At 40.8% G+C, this 27,798-nt stretch overlaps 1 protein-coding gene across 1 annotated transcript; it reads left to right on the top strand.

The window, feature by feature from the left end:
* Positions 1 to 6: 6 nt before the first annotated feature.
* Positions 7 to 26,635, top strand: SLC5A8 (solute carrier family 5 member 8). Its single transcript, XM_015627782.1, has 15 exons — positions 7 to 678; positions 2,764 to 2,829; positions 6,764 to 6,815; positions 8,329 to 8,396; positions 9,268 to 9,422; positions 10,827 to 10,967; positions 14,985 to 15,114; positions 16,629 to 16,717; positions 18,078 to 18,190; positions 19,491 to 19,558; positions 19,849 to 19,935; positions 20,981 to 21,174; positions 22,358 to 22,461; positions 24,179 to 24,264; positions 25,739 to 26,635. Exons 1-15 carry the CDS (start codon positions 346 to 348, stop codon positions 25,868 to 25,870), a joined length of 1,818 nt encoding a protein of 605 aa, XP_015483268.1. The 5' UTR covers positions 7 to 345; the 3' UTR covers positions 25,871 to 26,635.
* Positions 26,636 to 27,798: the final 1,163 nt, after the last annotated feature.

Raw genomic sequence — 27,798 nt, 5'->3', positions numbered from 1 at the left:
GGGGACACCGCGTCTGTCCCGGCGGGGGACACCGCGTCTGTCCCGGCAGGGGACACCGTGTCTGTCCCGGCAGGGGACACCGTGTCTGTCCCGGCGGGGGACACCGCACCTGTCCCGGCGGGGGACACTGCATTTCAGCGCTCCGCACCTGGCCCATCCGCGGACACCTCATCACACCTTTTTGCTTCTGTCCCGCTGGTGTCACCGCACCTGCCCCAGCCCCGCTGGGGGGCACCTCCCCGGGGAGCCGTTCCCATCTGCTTCCTCCTGCTTATACCAGCCCTGCAGCTGTCCCTCTGATTTTGGAGAAGGTTCAGGGTTCCAAGGGTGAGTTCCTCCGGTAGAATGGGGCGCTTCACCGTGTGGGACTATGTGGTCTTTGCGGCCATGCTGCTCATCTCAGCCATCATTGGTGTCTACTATGCCTTCGTGGGAGGGGGACAGAAGACATCGAAGGACTTCCTCATGGCAGGCCGGAGCATGAGTGCCCTCCCGGTTGCCCTCTCCCTCACTGCCAGCTTCATGTCAGCCGTCACGGTGCTGGGCACCCCTGCTGAGATCTATCGCTACGGTGCCGTCTTCTGCATCTTTGCCATCACCTACGCCCTGGTGGTGCTGTGCAGTGCTGAGATCTTCCTGCCCGTCTTCTACAGGCTGGGAATTACCAGCACCTATGAGGTAAGGTGGAGTGGAAAGAATCTCTCCCCAGCTGTAAGGAGCTGGGAGGCTTCTCATGCCCACTTTCTACATGTCTGCCCTCCATCTTCTCTTCCTTCAAATTCCCTGCACTCTTGGCTGTCCTATATCACTTCTCTCCTGAGAGCAGGCTACAACCCTCTCTGTCCTCAAGTCTGCCCACACTGTCTCTGCAGACAGGTGATGCTCAACCCAGCTGCCTTAGCTCGGGAGCTGTGTGTCATACCAGATCTGTTTCCTCATGCCAGATACTCAGTTCAGTAGGTGGATTAATCCTAGTGCAGCTTGGATGGTGACATGTCGTTAATCATCCGTAATTAATATACCAAAACTAGAGCACAAAAGCATCTACTATAGGAACCAGAGTTTGGTTTCTAAGCTTAGGTGCAACTGCAAAAGTCCTCCTTTGTCAGAGTATGTATTTGTGCTGTTCCTAGAGATTTTCAGGAGACCCCTTGTCACCTGAAGTTGTTTACTGAGTGTCTTCTCTATTACGATTATACAGGGAAGTCAGAAAATGCTCTTTCTTCCACCAAAATAAGGCTGAGCTGGTCTTCCGCCCAGCATGCAAATTAAAGCTATAGCAATCAGCACAGAGACAGCTGGGGTAGTGGGATAATCACAGGTCGAGTCTGAGAGTTTTGGGGTGGGAAGCGCCTGGTCAGTGCTTTCTTCTGATTCAGAATGTCTATGTAACCTGTTTATCTTCCTGCATGGAGATAGTTCCTAGCTGCAGATTTGGAAGCAAACTGCTCTTTTTGCAGAGGACTTTGGGAAAGGAGCATCAGTGCAGGTGAAAGTCCTTCACTGGCTACTTTGGTCTTTAGCATTTTATTACACTGAACAGAGACATTGCAGCACTGGAGGCTGCAAACAAGATTTGTGTTGGTAGATTTAGATAAGAATTCAACAACAGAACTCTCTGGTGTCTTCCAGTATATTTTAATCTACTAATCTTTGGACTGTCATGATGACACTTAAATAGGGCTCTTTTAAATACAGGCTTATGATCATGACGGGAAACTCACTGGTTATCTTATCATTATTATTACTTGAATCAGTAATGCACCTATAAAAGATACATATTCTATTTGTGGACAGAGTTCAGGTTTTTAACAACCTTTTGTGTCTGTCCAGGGGTTCAAGACTGCTTCCCTGTGTGGACATGCTCACAGATCACATTTTAAATGCTCAGCTCGTGAGTGAGCCCTTTGAGGTACTTCAGTGTTTATCTGTGTTGATTGAACAGATTCATCAGACAAATGAATTTTCTTTTGTACAACCACACACCAAGAGGGTTTTTAGGACAGATAGCGGTAAGAAATCTGCTCTACAGCATGACAGACTCATTTAGAGGTTGTGCTGTTCCAGGCTTGATAGAAAGTGAGAGTTCCTGTTTCACAAAAGGCTAAATTTTGGCTTACCAGTAGAATATAGCAGGCTGCCTTGGGCAGTGCAGAAGGTGAGATTAACATGGGGAGAAGCTGCTGACCACTGAAAATCTTTTGCCCTCTCTTGCAGCAGTTCAGATGGACACGTATAATACCAGAGTTTCCAAACTGACTAAGATGTAGGAATAGTCACAATGTTTTCTTTTTCTCTGTGCATTCACAAAACTAGCGGGTTCTATTTTTTGGCTGCTATGTCATTGTCAGCTTTTAGGTTACCCTGTGCAGTCAAGAGTTGGACTTGATGGTTCTTTTATATCTTTATCCCTTTCATCTCAGCATATTTAGTGATTCTGTGATAATGTCTGGTCTTTTCTGTGGATTCCCTTGTATAGTGACTAGCTTCTACTTCACTTGTTTGTGTGTTATTATGCAGTGGTGAGGTCTGTAAAGAAGTATCGAACCAAGTTGAAAGAGATACCAAAGAAGGGGAGTCTAGGAGTTTTGGCCATTCATGAAAATGTAAAAACTACTCTCTGCTCTTTCTGTATTGCTCATCTCGTCTAATCCTAGCAGTACTGTTTAGTACTACTAAACAGTACTACTAATTAGTACTACTAATCCTAGCACTAGTGCAAAATTCAATATAAGCATTTATTTTTTCTTCTTTTTTTTTCAGTATTTAGAACTTCGATTTAATAAATATCTACGCTTCTGTGGGACCGTCCTTTTCATAATACAAACGGCAAGTAAACTTCAAAGCTGTTCTGTGGTCCTTGGGGCCACCAGAATTATTTGGTTGGGTGTAACTGGCTCTTTTCTCTGAGCAGCTGATGAGGTTACCACAATGCCTGGGTGGCTGGGAGCAGGAGAAGCAAAGTTGTTTTTGCTCCACAGCAATGAAGTGGGGAGCAGGTGCTGGGCTATCTGCCTCTTGGGTCTCTGTGGGCACTAGTGAATACCCAGAGCAGTCACTTGACACCAGCACCGTGCCAAGAGATGAGCAGCCCTTCACTACAGGATAGCAGCATGAAGAGGAGTCATTTGCTTGCCTACTGGAGAAACCTGCAATGAGTTCAAAATGTAAACATTTGCCAATTATCTACAGTGGCAGTTTTCATCCTCTGGTGTGAGGATTCTCAGAGTCTGACTAATTATCAAAGGTCAATGAGAGGTGACAAAACAGGTTGTCAGGAGCTGTCATTTACTCACTGCACGAGGGCTTGCACCACCACCACTGGAAAAACCTTAGGTGTCTTCAAACGATGAAGTAGAAAATTCCTGCCCTAGGGAATGTTAAGCTAAAGCAATCTCTGAAATTATTGTTGGTAGTTTGCTGTATTTGGCCCTTCCAAAGAGTCAGTAAGGGAAAACAGCTTTTAAATGTCAGTGACCATATGCCAAATGTACCAGAACAAAAATGTGTTCTTTTCACAATTTTGAAGTGGATTTTTGGGGTAATTCAAAGTAAGAATGACTATACAATCAGAAAATTTTCTAAGCTACATGCTTGTTCTTTGTCCATTTTTGTATTTCTTAAGGCACACCAAAATTTACAGGGCAGTCATGCTCAGAGCAGTAAGATGGTTCCCAATGCAGTGCTCATTACTTATTAGAGCAGTGCTGCTTAGCTTTTACAGGTTTTTACAGATGCACAAGCTCATGGAAAAAGTAGAGTGCTGGCATGTGTGAAACCTGACATTGTTTCATCAGCACATACGAAGACATCACAGTTGCATAAGTTGGAAGAGCTAAGCATAATCTTTGCCTGCAAAGATGATAAAAATAATTCTATACAACTTAAATATGTGCTCAAGAAAGTTAACCAAAGATCTGTATGTGTCTTTCTCTACCAAACACTTAAAATTTAACCTGAATAAATTAAATACTAGTGAGGAAAGAAACCTCCCAGGATTTCAATGGTGCAATTTTAACTCTTATGTGAATATTAATACTTAAAAGAAAGTAAAGGATATATAATAATGCAACCAAAAAAATCCTACTGAAGAAGTGGAAAGATTGTTCCAGTTCTGTTTAAATTGACACAAAAATGTGATCATAATTGTGACAAATTTTAATTTCTGACGGTTCAAACTTCTGACATTTACTTGGTGTGTATGAGAAAGCCAGAAGTTCTCATGCTGAAACCCTTGAATTAACAGGCTTGAAGAGGTACGAGTTTGACTGATGGTCTATTAGAAGGAGAAAGAATTAACTTGATGATTGTATCCAAAACACTGCAGTCACCAGCTAAATATTCCAATAGAAATCAGTAATGAGTGCTGTATGTACTGGAACCAATACTATTTAATAGTATGTCATTAATACCTTCATTAATGACATAGCTAATGAGAATGAGTTCACCCTTAGGAAGTTTGTGGATGACACCATGCTCAGCGGTGCAGCTGATTTGCTAAAGGGAAAGGACACCATCCAGAGGGACTTTGACAGACTTGAGGAGTGGCCCCATAAAGTTCAACAAACACACGTGCAAGGTCCTGCTCATGGATAGGGGCAATCACGAATATCAGTAAGACTGAAGGATGAACTGATTTGGAGCAGCCTTGCAGAGTGGAACTTGGAGATAGTGGTGGATGAAAAATTTGACACAAGCCAAAAAGTCTGGCCACAACCCAGAAAGCCAATTCTATCCTTCACCAAAAGAAGTGTGGCCAGTAGGTTAGGGGAGGCGATTCTCCCTGTCTACTCCACTCTTGTGCGACCCACCTGAAGTACTGCATCTAGCTATGGGGTCCCCAGCACAAGAAAGACATGGACCTCTTGGAGAGGGTCCAGAGGAGGACCACAAAAATGGTCTTGGGGGTAGAACACCTCTCCTGTGAAGAAAGGCTGAGAAAGTTGGGATTAATTATTAAACTTGGAGAAAAGGAGGCTGTGGGGAGACCTTATTGCAGCCTTTCAAAAAGGCTTATAAGAAAGGTAGAGAGAGACTTTTTACCAAGGCCTGTAGTGAAAGGACAAGGGATAATAGTTTTAAACTGAAAGAAGATAGATTAGGAGTGGATATAAAGAAGTTGCAAATAAATTATTTGTAGCAAGGATAGTAGGATGCTGGACCAGGTACCCTGGAGAAAAAGTGCAGTGTCCCATCCCTGGAAGTGTTCAAAGTCAGGCTGGATGGGGCTCTGAGCAATTTGATCTAGTAGAAGGTGTGCCTGTCCATGACAGGAGCATTGGACTAGATGTTCTTTAAAGGACCATTCCCACACAAACCAATCTATGATTTTATGTTTCAGCAGCACATGCTGACAGTCATTGTATGGACAGCAAGTTAAACATTGGCTGGGCTGGACAGGTGTCAGGAGCTGGCTGGGAGGTGATGTGAGGAGACATTCACCAGGGACTAGTCAGAACTGGCAGCTTTCATGTCATACAAGATATATCTCAAAATCAAGAGAGGACTCATGGCACTGAGAGAAACAAACACACGCACACAGTGGCAGGGAGAAGCACACAGATAGGAATAACTATTTCCCCAATGGCTCCTCTATCCCTTCTGGCATGTGCTTGTAGCAGGTGTGCAGCAGAGGGCAAGGGCAATTAGGTTAGGCTGGGTGAAGCAGCTTCTCCATATGAATTTCCTCATACAGCAAGAGAACTGCTCACTCCTGTTACCTCTTGGCTCTGTTCCCAGCATAGCCACTGGCCATGTGGTAGAGCTCCACCTCGGGGACTGGTTTTCATTTGCTCAAAAGCCATGGCAAGTAATTCAGTGGTTAGCTGCTCTGGTTTGCCACCTGTGCCTGGTGTGGACACTTGCAGGAAGGGCAGAAGCTGGCTGAATCTTGGATGACACATGACTCTGCTGTTTTTCCATACCCAAATCACATCCCTGTAAATCAGAAAGTCAGAAGAGTTCAGCCATGGAAAGCTGATGCACGTCACTTCACAACATATTGGTCATCCAGATGCTTTGAATCAAGACCACTGACCTTCACAGAAGCCATCAGCACGTTGGAAACTGTATTCTCCTGAGCCATGTCACATGTCCTGAACTTTTAGCAATAATAACAGTGCTAAAAAAGCAAACAGGATTTAAAACCATATACAAAGAAATTAAGGATGTCACTGTGGGGATCCCATTGTGCCCACAAAGGTAGATGGTGTAGCTCCTTGATTTGTTTGTACCTTTACTGTGGTTGAAAATACAGTCACATATGGCTTCATTTTGAAAGCTGAAGGTTATAATTCCTTGAAACTCTATCTGTAATGACTAATTAATGTCATATTTTGTGTTCTTACTCACACAAATTATAGCTGTATACTGAAAGGCATATTGATCTCAAGATTGAGAAAATGATAGTAATAGATTCCTTGACAAGCCATGTGTAAACCTCATTAACTTCCTTTTATTCTTGTTTCCCTTGCAGTTTTAAAGGAATAGAATAAGTTAATTATAAAAGCCAGGAGAAGATGAAGATGGATTTTATATTTAAGAGTCCCTGGTATTTGTTTTAAGAACACTAGGCTGTGAGACTGCAGAGTTTAATAGCCTCAGATATTCGTGTTCTAACTGGAATTATTTGTCAACAGTTATGCATTTAGGAAATATAGACTACATAGATGCTTGAAAAGAAATAATCTCAGAAAGTCATCGCCTTTCCAGGAATTCAAATTTGTTTTGATATTTTTTTTTTATTTTTTTTTCCCCGCTCTAGACTTTATACACTGGTATTGTCATTTATGCTCCAGCTTTAGCACTAAATCAAGGTAAGATGAATATTCTGCCACTGTTCCTCTACTGATAAAATTTCTTCTGTATATAGTATTGGTATGGTGGGGTTTTTTTGGTAATGCAACACCTGAAAATATAGCTCAAGGCTTGACTGTGAAGTCTTTTAATGGGAATTCTGTAATCCTAGTCCCTTAATCCCTACCTGTAAGGAATTACTGAAGAGATTTATGGGAAAACTGGCTCTCATTTACTTTACCTCTGATGCAATGCCTGTAGATAATGGCTTATTCAGAAAAGTTGAGAAGACTTAAGTAAATTTTGAAGGCAATGCAGGCACTAAAGACAAATTTAATTCCTCTGGTTAAGTGCTAATCTTCAAGATGAGAGCAAGGCAAAAGTTCTGTAAATATTATTTTGGGCTGCCTGGAACTGTTTAATATGGTCTGTTGTTTTCCCAGGAAAACCAAGTCAACAGCAAAGAGGTTGTTAACTTAAGATATTTATTGTGATATTTACTAAGTTAAATATGTCCATTTTCTACTTCACAATGACTCTTTGATTTGAAAATGAGCCACATTCATTTCTAAAAGGGCAAAAGCTTTTCTATGGAGCCAACTCAAACGTTTAATCTGACACCATTAATTTGTTCATTTGGCAAGAAAAGGGAATAACAAAATGCAAATAAAAAAATTAATCATTTTGGCTAGAATCAAGTCATAGTTTTTCTTTTTATTGAATGTTTTTCTTTTCCCTGTTCATTGAACAAGAAGGAAGAAAAACCCCAACACTCTGTGTACTGATTTCCTCCAGAGTATAAGTCCTACGGGTTTTGGGTCTTTGATATTTGTATTTGCCTGGCAAATAGATGCTAAACCAAGCTATGACTTAGCTGGGTCCTAACTAGAATAACTTATATTTTTCACTAGTTTTGTTTCAGTGTTTCTCATTAGCCTGAGAATCTGGATCTGTCAGGGAGCCCCCTGATGCCCTGCCTGGCAGCAGGTGAGCATGCCAAGCTAGGGCAGTGACAGCCAGTATGTCAACCACAGCTCAGTGCTGTATAGCAGAAACATATGAACCTTAAGAGAAGGAAGAATAAAAGAAAGGCTTTTATTCTTCTTCCAGACAATGCTTGAACAACCTTTCCTCTATGGGGAACCCCCATACTGTTTACTTGTTTAAATCCCTGTCTAAGGGCTTGGTAGCAGCTACACAGGTGTTTCAAGGAAGGACAAGTATTTTAAAACCTTCCTGAGTTGGGACATATTGGACATGTTGTTTGGCAGCTTTCACATTACAGGCAAATAGCTTCCTACATCCTGAAATAAATCTCAGCCTTTCAGTAGTTTCCAAATCTGTAACAACTGTTTCAGTTTTAGAGCTGGTTAGGGTGAATCCCATGGTTTAGACACACTAATCTCTTCATTGCCATTTATACCTCCTACTTTTGCATTTAATTTATTTCTAGCTTTTTCCAGTAATTGACCAATCTAAAGTGTTTTATCCCCAATGCCTCGTTCACACTGGTGCTATTTCCCTCTCTTTCAGTCACTGGCTTCGACTTGTGGGGTGCAGTGGTGGCGACTGGCGTGGTCTGCACATTCTACTGCACACTGGTACATGAGCCCTTCAATTGAGAAAAATCTGTTCCTTTCACCACTCTCATCAAATATAAAATTTATTAAAAAGTAGCCTAATAATCAGGTTACTCCATGGAATTAAATTTTACAGGTGTAGCCACAGGGTCTTATTCATCCAGGGACCTGTCTGAATGCATAGGCAGCCTGTATGAAATCTTTTTTGTTATGATACTTACTTGTTTGTTACTACTCAAACTTCTGTTGTTGCTGAAAGAATAGCAAAAAAAGATAGATTTCCCTTTCAAAAAATCCTTCTGTGATTTTTCTTCAGATCTAGTAGGGTTTTGCTGTGCAATTTGTCAAACCTCAATGCAGCTGTGACAGTCTTGTGTGTTGTTGAAGAGAGCCACTGAAAATAAATTGAACATGAACAGATTGGTCTTTAATTTAGTGTTAATTGACCAAGTGTCTAGAAATGATGAAACAGAACCTCAGTGGCAAATTTGTTTGCATATGGTGGATTGAATAATGTTTATTTTTATTCAGATGAATGGTATACCTTCTGGAGTTAGTGGTACTGTATATAAGTAAGATGAGCAGTGTCTGAAAATTTATCTTTTGATACAAACTTCTGAATCAGGGTATGTGGTGAAGGAAATACCGGATTAAACTATGAGTATGGCCAAAGTAAATTCCCATGCACTTCATAAAAGGGCCAGGATGTCCTAAATAGCTTCCATAATACAATTCCAAAAGACATTAGTACAGAATTAGTTCCATTAAAGATGAAGATGAAATGAATCTATTACACATTATACAGATGGCATTGTTTCTGTTGGTTGAATGTGAGCACAAAGCAGGAGTGTTGATGCCTTGTTGTACCTGATACGTGCTGTTCCTCTTGCAGGGTGGTCTGAAGGCAGTGGTGTGGACAGACGTTTTTCAGGTTGGAATCATGGTTGCTGGATTTTCATCTGTGATCATACGAGCTGTGGTGGTTCAGGAGGGAATTGGACGTATTGTAAATGATTCCTACCATGGAGGAAGATTAAACTTCTGGGAGTGAGTTTGTACTTGCAGAGGATGTGCCTCTCTAATCCTACAAATAGAGCTCATGTGACTAACTGTGAAATTAAACTGCTACTGAGGGAGGAGGAAGGCTGAAGTTGTGACCCAGTTTCTGTATATTTTTAAACAAGCTTACCTAGTTTGAGGGATATTTTTTAGGTTTTACACCATGCAAAATCTTGAAAAGAGAAAAACCTTTTTACTTTGTCAAGTAGGTGTTTTAAGGATAAATTTGGGATTCCACTGAAAGAGAATGGTGAATAAGACAGCACATTTGTATTATAATTACACTTTGCAAACAGCTGATTTGGCATTTCAGCGACTGGACCAAAAGAAATGGGAAAATAATAATTTTTGCCTAATCTGAAAAAGGGAAATGTTTTTCTTTTCCTTGAAACAAAAAAAGTAGTTTTAATAGTATTTTACCCTCCATTATTGTAAGTAGTCATAAGCTAAAAATATCACTTTACAAGTTCAAGAATATTCACTCTGACAATGTTGAATCAAAGACCATTTCAAGTAAAAAAGTTATTTAACCTTTGATGAATACAAGATTCTTCTGAGAACCTTCACCCAGTGCTATTAGTGAAAGTTTAGTATGACAAGTATTGTGATTTGTCCTTTGTCTATCAGTTCACAATATTAAATAGGTTGTTCTGCAAAATTCTTCACCAAATTCTACAGTAAGTAATTAATCTGTGTGTATTTTTTTTTTTTCTTCTTATGAATAATAATTTATTTCAATCTGTTTGGGTCATTTGCAGTGGTTGTACTGCATTGATTCTTCTCCCAATCACAGAGTTCACAGATGGAAAAAGAAAAGGAATAAAGGATGTAATAGGTGAAATAATACTACAATGTTCACCAAGATAAATATAATTTATTGCTATATTAAACTTTGATTTAAAAATAATAATTGTTCATGGCCACCTAAAATCTGCTATTTACTTAAAGCTAAACCAGCAAAATGTTTTATAGAGTCTCTGTCCACAAAGGCTAGGATTGTAAACACACCTTTATACTGGTGTTAGACTGATGTCCCTCTAGATAAGCAGGCACATTACACTTTTTACTGCAGCATCATTTCATCACAACCATCACAGCTATCATACAGCCTTACATAAGACTGTAGTTTATAGGCAAATAAAGCCCTCCAGCTTCACCTTTGGACAGTTTAGAGTGCTTCATTGGCTCAGGATATCAGCTCTGAGTTTTAAAATTTGCTTTCTGTGGCTTCACATAAAGTTAGAATAACTTAATGTTCAAAATCTGTCTGAGTTAAGAACCTTTGTATTAGAGCAAGCATGGAGAAATTATTTCCTCTAAGCATTAAGGTCTTTACATATTAAGAATACTTTCATGTTCTGAATTTGTTTTCTCTTTTTCCTCTCATTGTAGCTTTGATCCCAATCCTTTGCAAAGGCACACCTTCTGGACGATTGTTATAGGTGGGACTTTCACGTGGAGTGGTATATATGGGGTTAACCAGTCTCAAGTCCAGAGATACATTGCATGCAAAAGCAGATTCCACGCAAAATTGTAAGTTACTGTTTGGAATAACTGTCTGAGTGTAGCAGTGGCTAATTCTTTATTATTATTTATTATTATTCTTTATTATCTTTATATAAGTTCTTTATAAGAGTGACTTATTTAGAAGGAATGTGGGGGTATTTTTTTTTGTATAAATTATATTTATAAAGGCTAACAACTTTTGGCTCCTGTTTTGTGGACCAGGTTGAAGAAATTTGTCACAATAAGTACTGGTATAGGAATTACATGTGATTGCTGTTACATTGAACTTTGTGCCTGAATGTTTCACTGTCCCAGTATTCTCGTATGGAAATAGCTGCATTAAGTTTATGTGCAACCTAAAGATCAAATATTATAGTACTTAGTATAGACTATATATATAGTATATACTATAGTATATACTATAGTACTTATTATAGACTGAAGTCATATCAAGACAGTATCTTGAATTGCCGCTCTATTAAACCTAAATCATTGTTTGGTGATTTTAGTCTCAGTAAAGACTAAAAACTTTTTTCCATAACAATGAATATAGGAGTGAGAAAATCCAGAAATTACTTATTCAGTGATAAAATTACCGAGTAATTGTGTATTTTGTGTTCATAATGATCATCAACATATTTTTTAAGGAATTAACTCTGGAAACTGGCAGAGGGTTATGTTTTCCTTGAATGTAAACATTTCTGATGAGCCTTTACTCTAGAATGGAGTATATTTACTAGCTCTATTCTCTTATCTTTATCTTTAGTATCATTCCATTAATTCACAGCTCAGGATTTACGAATTACTAGTGATCTCATGAAGTTCATTTATAGAAGAAATATAGAAGCACACATCATAACCATAGTCCCTATACATTCTGTCATCCTATGGTACAGTGACCTACAGAGAAGCTTTATTAAGTCTTTCACTTCATAAAGCTAGCAAAATGCCACAAGATCATGCACCATTTACAACTGGAATATTTTGCTTATATCAGTAAAGAAAATCTGCTTTTCAGCCATTTGTGCCACAGACCGGAATGAGCTGATGCTCGTTATCTTCAGCGTTCCCTGCCACATCCCCAGCACACCAGCTCGCTTCTCTGCAGTCTCTGGCACGTGGCTGGTTCTAGGTTCTCAGCACTACAGAGACACATCCCACATCTCCCTGGAATGATTGTGTATGGGAGAACAGACACATACATTGTGCCAGATTTGTGTGCCAGTCAGGCTGTTCTTCCCATCACCTGCTCTGCTTGGGGCTGTGCCCCTCTCTTGCACCCTCCCTACCCTCTCTGAGAGCAGAGACAGCTCCAGAATATCTCAGAAGCAGAGTGTGACCAAAGGGAATCTGACACCAGGGCAGCCTCAGGGTAGGTTTTCTGAGGTTCTGTAGGCAGTTGGATGGAATTTAGGCTCACATGTTGATGGTTGTGGAGCCTTAATCAGTAGAACCCTGTCCTGCTGGTATGCGTGGTTGAACTCTGTGGCATCTTACTTGTGCCTCACTTGTGCAAGATATTTGCTCTGCATGAAGAAATCATTTTGCATAATTGCTGCAGCTTGCCACAACTATAAACACTGCTATTCTGTGGTAACTATCTAGTTCATTTTCAAATGTAATTAAACACATTTGGCAGGTCATGTTGTTGGCCTGTACCTCTTATTGTCATTTAATCTGTGCACAGAGGTGCAAAATGTCATCAGGTCCAAGTAATAGGTTTTTCTTACCCCCATGCCATTTACTATAAGGCTTTTTAAGAGACAGCACAGTATCACATCAGAGCTCAGAAAATAATTCCTTCACAGATCCAAATTTGCAGGTTTTGGGAAGACTTTTAACAGTGGCACAAGAACAGGAATTTTCTCAGGCTTTGGGAAAGGATTTCACCCCATTCAAGAAACACCGATAGGTAGGAGCACATTCTGTCATCTTTGCATGTTCATTAGGCAAATTGAACATAATGCTTATATCTGAATGATAAGAGGCACTCAGATCAGGAGAGCTACACTGTCAGAAAAATATGGGCTACTAACACATTTTTGCTACTTTCCTTCCAAGATCATCGGCTGGCATATTTCAGTGCTAAATTCTTAGAGCCAGACTGAAACAAACAATTGAAAATAAGCTTTCTGCAGTCAAAATGCCTACTTCACCCAAACTCCACCCCATGTTACTCATGCAGAATTAATGGAAACACCTTCCTCCAACAATGCTACAATTATTGTTCTCCAGTGCTTAGTCAGAGGGTGTTCCATGAGCTGGGATGTAAATGAGAAGGAAAAAAAAACAGCTCTCTGTCAAACACTGACTCAGTTTAAAAACAAGAATTGCTTGAGAACAAGACAAACAAATTTTGCTTCTATGTGTTCCTCTTGACATTCTAATCTTCACTACAGTCTCTAGGCTAATTCTTCTATTACATCTGTTCAGAAGAGTTGGATTGATTTTACTCATTGGTTAGATTTTGTGCTAAATCAGTTTCTGGGTGCTGTATATCAACATAGATTATGCCAGTGCAGTAACGGCTTCAGCTAAGTGGATTCAAGACATCCAATCAATATGTAAGCATCTATGAGAAGAGGACTGCTTCATTTTTACTGAATTAGTTTAGAGAGAAATTTAAAGTCCTGTTGGTTCTGTGTTTAGACCACCCCTAATTGCAAATACAAGGCAAAAGTGCAGAGTTTCTCCTACTATTCATAAATCAGCTTTTATTTGTATAGGTCTTTTCTAAGAGTTTGCATTGTGCTTTCCAACAACTTTTCTATTGTATAAAACTGATAGTTCAGTTAGTTAATCTACATTATGCCTTTCTGAAAATCTCAGTTTCAATGTCTAACAAGGCTTATAAAGTTGGGTTTACTTCTTCATTCATCCTGCTGGTCCTCTACAGAAATATGAAGGCTGTAGACCCTTGCTTGCTTGGGGAAGAAAAGCACTAAAAGGCCTCCTGAAGGATTGGAAGCATGGATATATTTGCACAGAAACCAAATGTCCTCCCAGAGGAGATCTTACAGATTGGCACAGGCCCAGAGTATGTGATCTGTCAGGAAGTTAAATCACTATCAGTGATACAAAGATAACCAGGAGGCAACTGCTGGAAAGGAACGCTGTTTTTCAAGGCCTTGCTCCCAGTGGGTATGTTTGCTTGAAATGACCACTATTGGCAAGAAGAACTTTGTGACCCTGGAGGTACCAAGAGATTTGTGACCCAGGAGATATCAAGAGCTTAGAAACATTTGAGAAAACCAGAGACTTAAATGGAAAACAAAAGCCCTCACTGAGCAAGGAAAGCAATGTGTTTTTCACTGCCAATAGAAGCCACCTGATGTGTGGCATAGGCAGCATTACAGCCTGATGAAAACATATTTCTGGTCTCACCATTAGCTGAAGCTGAAGCTTGCATCAGGACATGGGGAGGTGATGTAGTTTCTGGATGATCATGAAGGGGAAGCCCTGGCTTATTGAGAATCTCTGCTCTCTGGAAGCAGCAGACGGAGGTAGCTCCAGACCAGGTCCCAGGCCCCAGTTTCTCACTGCTGCTTCCCACAGAGACTGTCTCAGGAGGAAGTGGGAGATTTGTAGCTTTACAAGGGCAGCTCCAGCATTGTGTAAGCATGATCCTACAGCTCCAGAGGCAATGGAGTGCTGGTGCTGACTATAACCCCACAGTTGGATCTGGGGCACCCTGCCTTACAAATCTGCTTGGGTTTGTCAAAGGGTGTGGCATGGGGGAGAGAGCATCCTCTGGCCTGCTGCCTGCAATGTACAACTTGTACACATGATGAAATGTGGGGATTGCTGTTTCTCTCCCATCAACTCCATTGTCAGGGGACAAGTGCTCAGACTGTGACACCAAAACCAGAAGTGTCATTTGTACATTTGGAAATGTGACCTCACTCCAGGTGGAATGCTGGGAGTCATATGGTGACTGACCGGGGGTCTCCTCAGTGCAGGCGCGGGCGCTTCCTTGCGTGGCCCTGGCTGGGTCTTTGTGGGATGTTGAGTTCTAACATGGCATTTCCATGTGTGTTGGTGCAGGTCCCTCTACATCAACCTGGTGGGACTCTGGGCGATCCTGGCCTGTGCCACACTGTGTGGGCTGTCCCTCTACTCCATCTACAAAGACTGTGACCCATGGACATCCAACCAGGTGTCGGCACTTGACCAGGTAGGGCCCCACATTTCGGGGAAAGGTGGTGGAAGGGTATCCTTTCTCTGCAGCCATAATAACCAGACAAAAGAAGTTCAGGAGTCCGGGGGTTGAAAACAGTGACATGCTGGAATCCTGTGTCGGGCTGAGACCACAGTGTGAGGGAACACCTGGAGAAAGCAGCAGACCGTCCTTGGCACTATTCCGTCCCTTCATTCCCCAGCTATCCTGGAGCTGCAAATCCCTCAGCACTTGGTAGGGTGGGCAGCAGGGAGAGCTGCAATGTAGAGAGTGCTCAGTCCACCCATCTCTGCAAACATGTGGGTTTTTCACTCAAAATGTGTTCAGGAATGCCAGCATTGCATGAAACTGCTTTGAAGAGAAGTGAGGGGAAGAAAGCAGCAGTGCCCTTGTGAGTGACTGTGGGTCCTGGTGAGGTGTCATCCAACCTAAATTCCTCTGGGCTGATGAAGGCAAATCCTTTGCAGATTCAAAACATACTTGTGCCTAAAGCATACACCTGGAGGAATGCTATCAGAGGGTAGGTCTTTGCTAGTGATGGTGAATCCTTCCCTCCTTCAGAGGAGAGATGGACAATCAAACTGTGCTGCAGAGAAACCACCTCACCACTGATGATAACCTCTCCCTAAAAAGACCTTGAGCAGCAGATTTACCTGAGGAACAAGAGTTCTGGCAGCCCATACACTGTCCAGAGTCAGGGCCCAAAGAAATCAAATAAGTTCATTATTTTATTATATAAAAATATTTGTATTTTTAAGTCTAAGATAATCACAAGCTCTGGATAATGGTCCAATGGACAGTAGCTGGAAAGCCTACTTTCCAGCTACTGAAGAAGTAGAAGAGCACAGACAGTGGAGCACCTGAGGCAGGACCATTGGTCTTTAAGGGTAGAATAAAATAAGAGCCAAGGTGGAAACCAGAAGGAAATCCAGTTGAAGCTATCAGTGAAATTAATTTGATAGAGACTGAAAGCAAGATACTAAAAATATTATCTTGACTGTGAAAAAAATAAAAGGTTCATAGGAAGAAAATCTTCAAAGTCCTCTCTTTCCAGCACTCAGATCTTGCAAATGCCATAAAATGGCACACCGTTTCCAGTAAGGAAATTGATCTCAGGTACCAATATCTGAAATTATTGGACTGTATATAATCCCCTTTTTGTCGAGTCAACAGCAGAAAAAACATCTGTGGCACCCAGCACCGTCAAGGGAGTGATGTACAGTACAGACTATCTGCTGCCCAGCCCTAGCTTCCTCTACAATTGTCACTGGAAACCAAGGTCCTGATGGCATGGCACCTCAGCTAGGTGGTCTCAACAGACTCTCTGTAGCTCTAGTGGATGTTTTAGGATTGTTGTTCTCTGAAAAAAAAGTCAGTAAATAAGGTAAGATAGGGCATTAAAAATTAGAACAGTTGGGTAGAATGCTGGTGAGAAGGCTGTAAAAAAAAATACAGTGATAAAATGAAAAATTAGGGCAAGATGGTAATACTACTTAATTTGAATTTTTCAGCTAATGCCATTCCTAGTGCTGGATATCATGCGTGATTTTCCAGGAGTGCCAGGGCTTTTTGTGGCTAGTGCCTATAGTGGGACATTAAGGTAATTTAATAATCTGGAAACTACTTCCTCTTTTTCCCTTTTTTGTTAGAGCTAAAGTTGCATTTGTACAATATTTGTACTATATTTATACTATATTTATACTATATTTATACTATACTATATTTATACTATAAAATGTTTGTACTTATTTCTTTGTCTAGCTGATTTCTATTCTTTGAAAAAATTGCTATGACCTCTTTGATGATGTAGCTTAAAAATCCATGGTTTCCAATATTTGGGTCCTAGGACTCAAAGCTGTTTGGAGTTCCCTACTAACAACATGAGGAAACAGCTAGCCACATGTCATATAAAACACTAAAAAATCCTTCTCTGTACTTTTAGAGCCCATCTGCTATAGGAATTTTTGAGTATTGTAGATGGTTGGTTACACCAAATAGCTCCAGTTGGGGAAATTTCCTATTGCTCATCTAATTTTCCAGTTTCAAACACACATAACTTCAAAGCCATCTGCCTTTCCTTACCCCTAATCTTTAGAGACCTCTTTTCTAGGGTTTCTGGGCTTCCAATTGTCTTGAATGAATCCCATGAAATAACAATCACTATATATTTGTACTGTAGGAGACAGATTGATACCCTTCTATCCCATACTGGGGAGTGTTTTGTTCAGCTTTTCCAAGGAATATCTTTAAGAAACATTGTCTTCCTCAATGAAGGCTCTGAGCAATAGCAAGCAGATAGAAGGGAAGAAACTTGCAAATGTGACACCAGAATATTTATTTATTTTTTCTGAATACTTGTAGCTACATAAATAGAAGGAACAGCCAAAATATTTGCTGAATAAAAGCTGGTGGCTTGCAAGAGCAAGAGGTACACACAGACAAAAGATCACCTGGTTTTTGCCTTAGGAGTGCTGGTTTCTCTGATCCCACAGGAAACCTACAGTAATTCAGTTTGGACTAGATGCCTAATTTTTAGGTGACCATAATTAGATTATCTGAATCCTCCTCTGAGAGTGCATTGAAAGTAAACAGTGATGTGGGAATTTTTCCTACCCTATCTGGGATATATACTGTAGATCATTTGTAAAGGTATCTTGTATACCAGTATTTTTTACAGCCTAGCTATATCTAATAGATATTTCTATATAGTTCTCCAGGCCCAGCCCAACTTTTCATCAGTATGTGCCTTGAGTTTACCAAGGATAATTACTTCAAACATTTTTTCTAAGCTGTTAACTGCATTTTCTGGAATAATTACTTATTTAGGTCTATGCAGCAGTTAGATTAGTTTTCTGACACTGTTCTAGACAGTGGCAGTTTCTCTGTATCAGTAACCTACGTATTATGTATTATTTCAGTTTTTAAGATATAAAAAATTGTATAAATCTTGCTTTCTGTAGTACAGTGTCCTCCAGCATCAATGCTCTGGCTGCTGTGACTGTTGAAGACCTCATTAAGCCCTACTTCAAATCTCTTTCTGAAAAGAAGCTGTCATGGATTTCCATGGGGATGAGTATGGAAAATATATTTTCTGCTTTTGCTTTACGAAGTGAAGGTTTGATTCAGATCTTGCTTATGATGGTGTATGTCAGGAGAAGTAATTCACACCAGTGGGACTATGTTGGTGGAACATTTGGGGGAGACAAGATCAGCTGTGTAGGTTTCACACAAATTGGGGGCAAGTGAGTTTAAGGAAAAAATGAAACCATCTTGTTTGGTCTTTAATAAGGAAAGATGCATGTGTGTTTGGTATCGACTCACAAATGTACAAAGCCAAATACCTCTGACTTAACACCTGCTATTTTCCTTTTATCTGTCAAAAATGAGAAGCAAAGGAAGATTTTTTGTAACAAGTTTTTTTTAATTGATATGCAAGCAATAGCATTGTATCCCAAAAATAGTCCAGAGAACAAGAAATTTCACATCTCCTGTGACATACTCTCAGACTGTCATTCTGTTTAGCTCCTCTGCTTACTCAAAGAGAATCAGGACTAGACTGAGCAGATGGTTTAAATCTGTGAAGTGCACTTGCCATGTTTGCTACTTGTACTGTCTGTGACCAGCTGCAAGTGTAGCCCAAGAAAGTGTTTGTAGTAAGAATGAAAATACCTCAGGCTCAACATGGTGTCATAGTCCATACCAGGGAGCATGGCAGACTGGTGGGAGGGTAACAAGTATTAAATATTTTCACCTGAGAGGAGTTTCTTAAACATTGCAAACAATGCTTATGCCAAAAATGTTGTTTGTGGTATCATGAGTTGCCTGATCACAATGAATAGTGAGATTAACCTCTTGCTAGAGCAGTGAAACTCATCAGGGTAGAGTTGGAAAAAAAAAACAAGTAAGCCAGTGTTACAGCTCCTGGAAAGAGACACTATGTCATGGTGACCTGGGATGTTCTCTGTCACTGTGCCAGCTCCCAGGGATCTGCCAGCATTTACTCTTTTGCTTCCTAGACTTTAGACTAAGAAGTGAAAATCATTTCCTCAAAACAAGGACAATGACACAGGAGATTAGCTGAGAAATAAGAACAATAAGTGGGTTAATGCCACCATGACTAATCCATATGGCTGACATTTATTAGCTAATCTTTAGTAATACAAAGAAAGAAGATTTTGTCAAGTTTGCTTGATCTCTTCTTAATGTAAACAGAAACCTGACCTTTTGGCCATTTCGGGCTCTCTTAGAAAACTCCACATGTTAGCACATTTATTTGGGAGATGTTGGGGCCATGCTGGGTTAGACAGAAACTTTTCCATTAGTGATTTTCAAACTTTGGCAGATTTATACATTGTTCTGCCTTTCACACACAGGCCTGTTTTATGGTGGAGTCTGCATTGCTATGGCTGCAGTGGCATCTCTTCTGGGAGCCTTGTTGCAGGTAGGTGTCAGACAGCTTTTTCATGCCCATCTTGGATGACCCAGAATAAATTATGTAAGAAAATAATTGCTGAATACCATCATGAAATTAGTTTTTATTCTTTGTCGGGTACTGATGTGAAACTGCTCATGGCTCAGCCTGTGTTTTAAGCATCCATATATCAAATCCTGGCAGCTGTGTACACATCAGTTAAAAAAGTCTCATAATATCTTTCTGAAGATCTTCTCATCACTTTGGAGGCTTTACCTTTCTTGCACAGCACCTGATAGCAGACTTTCTTCCTTCCTCAGGCAGCACTCAGCATTTTTGGCATGGTTGGTGGGCCCCTTCTAGGTCTGTTTGCCTTGGGAATCCTCTGCTCCTTTGCAAATGGAACTGTAAGTAGTAATTTAAAGACCGGTTCATCCAAAATTTGTTGATAATTTTGGGCATCTCCTTCCCCCTCTCACACGAATAATTTGATGCTGGGCAGCAAGGGAGATGTCTTTGGTCCATTTCCCCTTGCTCCCTTTCTTCCTCATCCCAAGGAAATGACAAAGAGAACTGTATAGAAACTCGAATTTCCATCCCATGAAGAGATTTACACATCCAGACGGGGGAAAATAATCTGAATAAAAATGAAACTTTGACATGGATTTCTTAAAACCAGTTTTAGAAGCAGGGACAATGCATCTTGAGATGTAGATGAACAACCAGTAGGCTCAGAGAATCCTGGCCTGTCTGAGCAAATGGGGATCAGGTCAGGAAAATGGGGCCTTAGCACTTGCAGACCAAATTGGGGTATTCTCAGAGTGCTTCCATATGTAAAATTATCATTTCTAGAGGGAAAACCTTTTCCATCAAAAAAAAGGATTTGACAAATTTGTTAATATGGTTCATGGTTTAGTCAAATTTGTTAATATGGTTCATGGTTTAGTCTGGCAGGATTACCTAAAAAATTATCTTGCCAGATTTACTAATCACTGATCTTTACCTCTTCACTATTGCAAATTATATACATGTACTAAAGTAGAAAAATAAATTACTAGCTCTCAGCCAAAACCCCACCTACCCCTGACATAGGAGAGACTTTTTTGCTAAAAGAGATCACATGAGAAAATTGAAGAATTGCTTCAGTATTTGTTCAAGGAGGGCCTCAAATAAAGCAGGATTTTCCAATACACCATACAGGCCAAAGTTATCCTTCAACTGTAAAGACAGTGGCCAAATAAAAAGAGGTATGCTCAGGAGGTGGGAGAAAACATTGTATTTCCCCAAAAGGGAATGAAGTAAAGTCCCCAGCACTTCCCAGCTGTTTATTTAATTTCTGCTATGGAGACTACAGTTTAGATTATCTTGACTATTTCTTACTCGTCTGTTGTTGTTTCTTTCAAATATCTTTTGCTTTTCATGGGAATCTAAGTTTCAATTTTTGTTTTGCAGGGGGCATTTGTGGGTCTTGTCAGTGGCTTCGTTATTTCACTTTGGGTTGGAATTGGATCCCAGATTTATCCTCCACTTCCAGAGAGGACCAAGCCACTTGATCTCTCGATTGCAGGCTGTAATATATCCTCAGGAAATTTAACATCAACAGAAATTCCATTAACAACAGTTTTCAGCACACCAGGTGCAGAAAGGTATATGAGTTCATCAAGTGCAGTAACAAAGCATGTATGTTTTCTAAAGAAACACATACATCTGCAGAGTATTTTGGGTAATATAAGTATCCTTCTCTGGTTTATCTACCACACTGTTTGAGATGCAGCAGTTTTCTCTGTTTTTATTTTTTTTTCCTATCAGACTGAGGTTTGTCTGAGTTATCTCACAACAGAAGTCAAAGTGAATCTTCATACTGATCTGAAAAGCTTCTGTTCAAATGAGTCCAAAGGCTTGGACATGCCTTACTGTGGACCACAGTTTTGAACAAAGATATCATTTATAGTCATTGGATTAACTTCCACAATCTGTCACATGAATTCGAGTAATTGGCAGTTAAAGGGCAAAATGCCAGTTAGCAGCTCTACCTACAGCAGCTTGTCTGTGCAGAATAGTTCTATTCAGTACATTCAGAATGGGCACAATATAAGGGATTTCCTCCTATCTGACACTGCCAAATGTCTTACTCTGGGTGATCACAATTAAATTTAACATGAATGACAATATAGAGAACAGCAGGAACAGAAAGAAGCTGAAAAACCTCATTTCTAGGGTTTCCAGATCCTTACACCTTAGAGCACTGTACAATCAAGAGATACCCTGATACCCACCTGGGTTCCCAACATCCAATTTTATAGACTACACCTCTCGGATGAGCCCTCCAGCATTGCTCCTGGCTGCTGGGAAACACCTCTTGCAACAGAGCACATACTCAGGGAGAACAGAATGAGGTGTAAAGACAGTTGCTCTATTGTTTCTGGCTATTTAGAGCTTCATGGGGTTGATTTCCTTGTCGGGTTTTTTTTGGTGTCTCTTCCTTTAAATAACATCACCCTTGCTAAAGAAATTAATCCCTTCATCCGGATAACCGGAGTGTTCAGTTGTGCACTAGATTCGTAGCAGAGACAGGACTGTCCTGTTTTACCTGCTCTGTCTCATGCATTGCCTCACTGTACTGACTGGCCTTGTCTCATACAAAGGAACTTGTTCTGCAAATTTTGGAACAAATTTTCAGTGCACATATGATTGTATGGAGGTAGCTCAAGATTACCAGGTTGCTCAGTTCAGAAGTATCTCTGTATTTATACGCTGTCTGGAAACAAACATTTTCAAGTTATTTGGAAGAGAAAAGGAGAGATTAATACTTTTTTTGCTTTATTTCAGGCCTGCCCTGGCAGACAACTGGTATTCCTTGTCTTACCTCTACTTCAGCACACTTGGGACACTTGTCACAGTAGTTGTGGGAATAATTATCAGTCTCCTAACAGGTACTAGTTTCATAGTATTGAATGAAAGTTTCAGAGATTGAATGTATCTCAGATCTCTTTCAAGCAGAGATGTCCTGAGAGCCACAGGGAGTGCCAGTAACCTATTGTAAACACTGTGTAAAGGTTACTATCCTAAATTGAATTTCCTCCCCTCGGTGCTTCTGCATCCCAATCCTGATCTTTGCTCACAGCAAGTTACTACAAGTCTCTAAGGAGGAAGAAGTTACAGCGTATTTTAAAACCTAAGGGGCAAAAAAAAAAAAAAAGAAGAAAAAGAAAAAAAGACATCTGTCTTTCCTGTTTTATTAGATGCCTGCAGGGGCTGGAGGTTTAAGACTGGTCCCTGAACATGGCAACAACTCCGAGCAAAGATATACACCTATGCTTCTAGAGGACAAAAGCAGTTTTACTTTGAGTGAGTTCAGAGCACTCAGGGGCTGATGTCTGCATCCACAGAGTGCATGCTTTTCACCACATTCCTCAAGAACATGCCTAAGAGCTGCAGATCTTCTGCATGGCTATTTTAGCTTCTTTCTCAGTTTCCCAGTACTTTTGTGGAAAGGGAAAAAGCAGCTTTCCATGGGTAAGAGTGGGGAGTTCAGTTCCAGCCCATGGTTTCACCACTTTTGCATCCAGGTCATTCACCTCATGCATGGCAGAAACAGCAAAAAAAGCAGCTGTTCTCACAGCTTTACCCCGTATCCCCAGCCAGGTTCATATAACAGCCCTCATCTTTGAGGCTGTTAGATTTCAAATTTTTAAACTGATCCACAACAGCTCCAGGACTGTGAAACTCCAAACTCAGTAGACAAACTCACTTCCATTAACTTCCCTATGCCTTGAAACTAATAAGCACAAGTTACATTTGTCTCATTTTCTTTTACTTCTCAGTTTTTAGAAGATTTGCTCCACACTTTCTTTCAAGCATATGCTCTACCCATTGCTATAGTGATGCTTGAACCCAAACATTGCTTTTTACCAGGTAGGGATCAGGTTACCTATAGGCCATGAAACAAAGCGTGAAAACCAGAAAACTCACTAAATCCAGATGAGAAATACTCAGCCCAAGAACAGAAGCACAAAAGAATTAACCCAGCCACAATGTCACCCTGCTTCTCATGGAGCAAGATTTCATTTAAGCCTCAGGTGGCAAGCAGAGCTAATTCCCAGCACCTACATCTCTTGTTTCCCTCCCAAGAAAAGCTAATCTTCCATGCCTTAAAAATGCTCAGATATTCCATTAACCCTTATCTCCTCACCTTGGGCATGCCCTTAAATAATTCACTATATAAATTGCTGGTGAGTTTGGAGACAGTAGTCTTGGTGACAGGAGCTGAGAACTGGAGCTCAGGGTTCAGGGTAGCACTTGGTGCTACAGCTCCTGGACTGGCAGAGTAGTCTCAGACCTCACTGTATGTGATTAATTCTTTCCTGCTGATTTCCAGATTCAATTTTTTACAAAATAGGAAATCTGAGGAGGATCTAGGAAACTGGGAAATAGCTAAGGCATTTCAAATAGACTTTGAGGGATCATTTTATATATTGAGAAGAGCAGGATATAGATCTTTGTAAAGAAATGATCCCTAAGGTCTGTGATTGCTTGACAGCTTTTGCTGCATGACTGTGTCCTGCTTGCCTGGCCTGGTGCCCATAGCTGGGGTCTGACACATGGTTTGCATGTGTAAAGCTGGCTGAATGAAACTTGCCTGTTTTGTAGGAGGACTAAAGCAGAACACAGATCGTAAATTCCTGCTGACCAAGGAAGATTTCCTGTCCAACTTCTCACGGTCTGAAACTGAGCAAGTAAGTGTAATCGTGCATCTCTGATTTAAATCAATCTTTCCTCTTGGGGACAAATGCAAACAAATTTCCTGGCTTACCTTTTGTCAATTAGGATGAATAGCACCTGATAGGACTATCTGCTTTAAGGCAGTAGCAGAGCACAAGGCAGGTGGGAGTAAGGCAGCTGCCACAGGCAGGGAAGCAGTTTTGCCACAGGCAGGGAAGCAGTTTTGCCACAGCTTAACTTCAGTCAATAACAGAGAAGCAACTGAGAAAAAGGATAGGTTTCTCCATGTTTCTGCTAAAATATTCCCTAACTGGCCTCTGGGAAGGCACACCTTGGACTCAGCAAAGCTTCCTTTGTGAACATGTGTTCTCTAAGGTCTGATTTTTTTTTGTAACTTTGGCTACTGTTTGAAAGAAAAGCTTTCTAGTCAGTGCACCTGTTTCCTAGATCTCATCCTAATAAAAAAGGGAAAATATTATTGGGTAATAACATCCATTAGAAGGGAGAATACAGGGAATTTTTTAAAAAAAACCAAAAAACTACAGAATATGTTTCAATCAATATCATCAGCTGAACATTCAAGCTCAGCTTTGTTCAGTAGTTCAGACAATAATAATATCTTTAAGATGGTCTAGCTTGTAAAATGTTTTTCCTCAATACTGACAACTTCTTCTAGAATGATCCTATGCATTTCAGCTTCTGGATAAGAACACCAGTGAAAAAAAGGATCTTTTACCATACCATTTGCTACTAATGCTGTTTGCCCATATCAGTACTGGAGATAAACTATCCAGTTACTGTCATTCTCCAATGGGTCAACATCTATTTCCACTATCTGGGGATTTAATCCCTGAAGTCTTTTAAAAAAAAATAAAAACAATTCACCACCCACATGGAAGTTAATGTCCACAGCCATACTTATTTTATGCCTGGAATCAGAAACAAGTATCTAAGAGCTGAATAACAAGTGGTTGGCATCACAAATGATGCAGAAAGTTGGTGAGATAAAAAATTGGGGCTAACTAAGCAAGTTTGTGCAAATGAAGAGCTCAATATCTCATTCTATTTAACAGAAACGCAACATCAAGGCAATGACGCATGTTAATCTGCTTTTCCTGTCACAGATGGGGCAAGGATGAAGGGTTGGGAGTCAATAGCCCAAAGACCTAGTGGTGACATATCACTACACATAAAAACAGCACTTAGAACTTTGCACACACAAAACCACTTTAGACAATTTGCAGGACGAGAATATTTTGTGTGACAAGGACATTTTACACAATTGGTACCTTATGCAATACAAAACTTTCCATGCCCCTAGAAAAATACCATCTACTGCAATGAGTGTTTGTGCTCTGTCAGCAAGCAACCTGTTTTCCTGCAAGGCACCCTGTATGTCAGGCCTGACTCTCCTGGCCAAAAAGAGGTCAAAGAGAGGAAGACTGTTTCTTCTGTTTCACAGCATAGCTTTTGTCTCTTGTTTTTTAGCCAGAGAAAGTGGAAGTGTTGAACTGGAAACCATTTACCATGGCAGATGAAGGAACTGACAACCCTGCCTTCAGCCACATTGAAATGGATGTTGCAAGTGACAAGAACAAAGTCAATGGTCTTCATATATGACACAAGGCCATGTCAGCCTGTGAGGACAGTTTTGTTCATGTAAAGCACTGTTGACATTCCTGTTCTGGGTCAGTTACCAGCTCTGCTGGTAACTGATGGGCAGGCATCTGCTGAGCTTTGTGGCACTGTCACCTTTGCATGACCTTGACATTAGTCAAGAAAGGAATCAGGTTTTTCTTGCACTTGCTCACTCTCTCACTCTGGCTCTTAGTGACAGAACCTAAAGCAATGTTTCTATGTGAAATATTTGCCTGATGTTTTTGAGCCTCCTGGAAAAGATCTGCTTTTAATCTCATTTCACTGTCAGAGTGAATTTTTTATTTGGGAAGAGTACTGTTCACTCAGACATGGCTGTTTTTTCTGGCTTGTTTTTTTTCTTTTAAGGCATTGAAAGTATGAAGAGATTAGGGTGTGGGACCTTATCAGATTGCAAGAAACAGTGGGTCTTTTTTTTGTATGGGAGGTATATTTAGTGCTACATGGTTCCTCTGTAGAACTGATTGAGAGCATATTTATTTTGTTGGTTTTGTTGTCTGTGTTTTTTTTAACCCACTTGTTTCTCAGTTACCTGTACCTCTCCTCTGTGCTCACTGCTGGGAGCTGCAAGAGTGACTTTGGTGGTGGTGATAGAGGCAAGAGTCAGTGCTGTCTTTCCCTTCCTGCCCCATCTCCCTCTTGTCCCTTGTCTTGCCCTTACAGAGCTGGTCCTCATGAAGGAAATCATCTATTTAAACTTTTTATTCAGTGCCATAGTCCAGAACCACAGTAGCCTTCTACTGAATGCCCAGCTTGCTGGCCTGGGCTCACTCTTGCACTGGGCTGGGCACAGTGCAGCAGAGATATCAGTAAGGAAGATTCCCTTTTGGGTTTACTGGACAGGAGTGAAGGCTGCATCTGCAGTTGCCACAGCAGTTCTCTCCAGAGCTATGAGCTGAAACCTTCTTAGCCCTCTGTGTTCTTGCTGTCCTTGTTTTCACTCTGGGGATTCATGTTCAAGGTTGGTTCAGATCAGGCAAGTGCACACTGTGTTTTGGCAGGCGTGCAGAGCCCCCTGAACAATTCTCCAGGATGGAGAAGGGATCACAGAGGATGTCATATGCCAAAGGCTTCTCCAGGGCTGCAGGGCTTATGGAATGGCTAATCCTCTGGTGGGGCTGCCAAGAGAAGGTTAACAGCCCATCCATGTGAGACAATGCACTGTGCATTGCACTGTGTGTTTGGGAGGGTGAAAACCCCCATTACTTCTCCTGCCTCCTTTCCGGTACAGTGGGAAACAGACTCTGACCCACTGTGTTGTTTTTGTACTTCAGACTTTTACTATGGCTATACAAGAGTGTTTAAAACTCTTCTGTAGCAGCAGAATCAAGTTGGAAAATTAAAGCCATTGCTGGAAAGCTGAGCTATGAAGCTTAGAAGGCAGTCATGCTTGGGAATCAAGTGAAAAACTGACTGCATGCCTTAAATGCTTTCTGAAAGTTACAATGCATTTGTGCCAAGTACTGAGCTGCTGTAACTTGGAATATGATAAGTGATAGCTTAGCTACCTTGACTGAAGCCCTGTAGCATCTAAATCAATTTTTTTCTGTGCCCTTGTGACTGAGGGCACTTGATGATCTACTGCATAAGATGAACTATTAAGATCAGAAAACAAAGGTGAAAAAATGGACTCCAAGGATCAGACAGGAGAACAGGCCAACCAGACACTGGTGGGTGCCACCAAGGCCATGACTCTATTGGCTAATCCAGAGCAAAAAACTATGTGATGGAGGCAGGTTTCATCCATGCCTCCTGAAGCACTTTTTTGCATTATTCAGTGGAGAGTTTAGGTCCAGCCCCTTTTCTCACTCTCCTCTGCTGCAGGTTCAGGTCAGTGCCTGAAGAAGCCACTGTGTGGAAGCGATATGATCAAGTGGGATAGATCCCATGAG

Source organism: Parus major, chromosome 1A (assembly GCF_001522545.3).
Source record: "Parus major isolate Abel chromosome 1A, Parus_major1.1, whole genome shotgun sequence".
Lineage (NCBI taxonomy): Eukaryota > Metazoa > Chordata > Aves > Passeriformes > Paridae > Parus > Parus major.
This window is presented reverse-complemented; position numbering and strand designations above follow the sequence as displayed.

Coding starts and splice junctions, on each gene's coding strand:
- SLC5A8 (XM_015627782.1), top strand. CDS start 346: ATGGGGCGCTTCACCGTGTGGGACTATGTGGTCTTTGCGGCCATGCTG. Junction 679..2,763: donor GAATTACCAGCACCTATGAG/GTAAGGTGGAGT, acceptor TTTTTTTTTCAG/TATTTAGAACTTCGATTTAA. Junction 8,397..9,267: donor GCACATTCTACTGCACACTG/GTACATGAGCCC, acceptor TTCCTCTTGCAG/GGTGGTCTGAAGGCAGTGGT.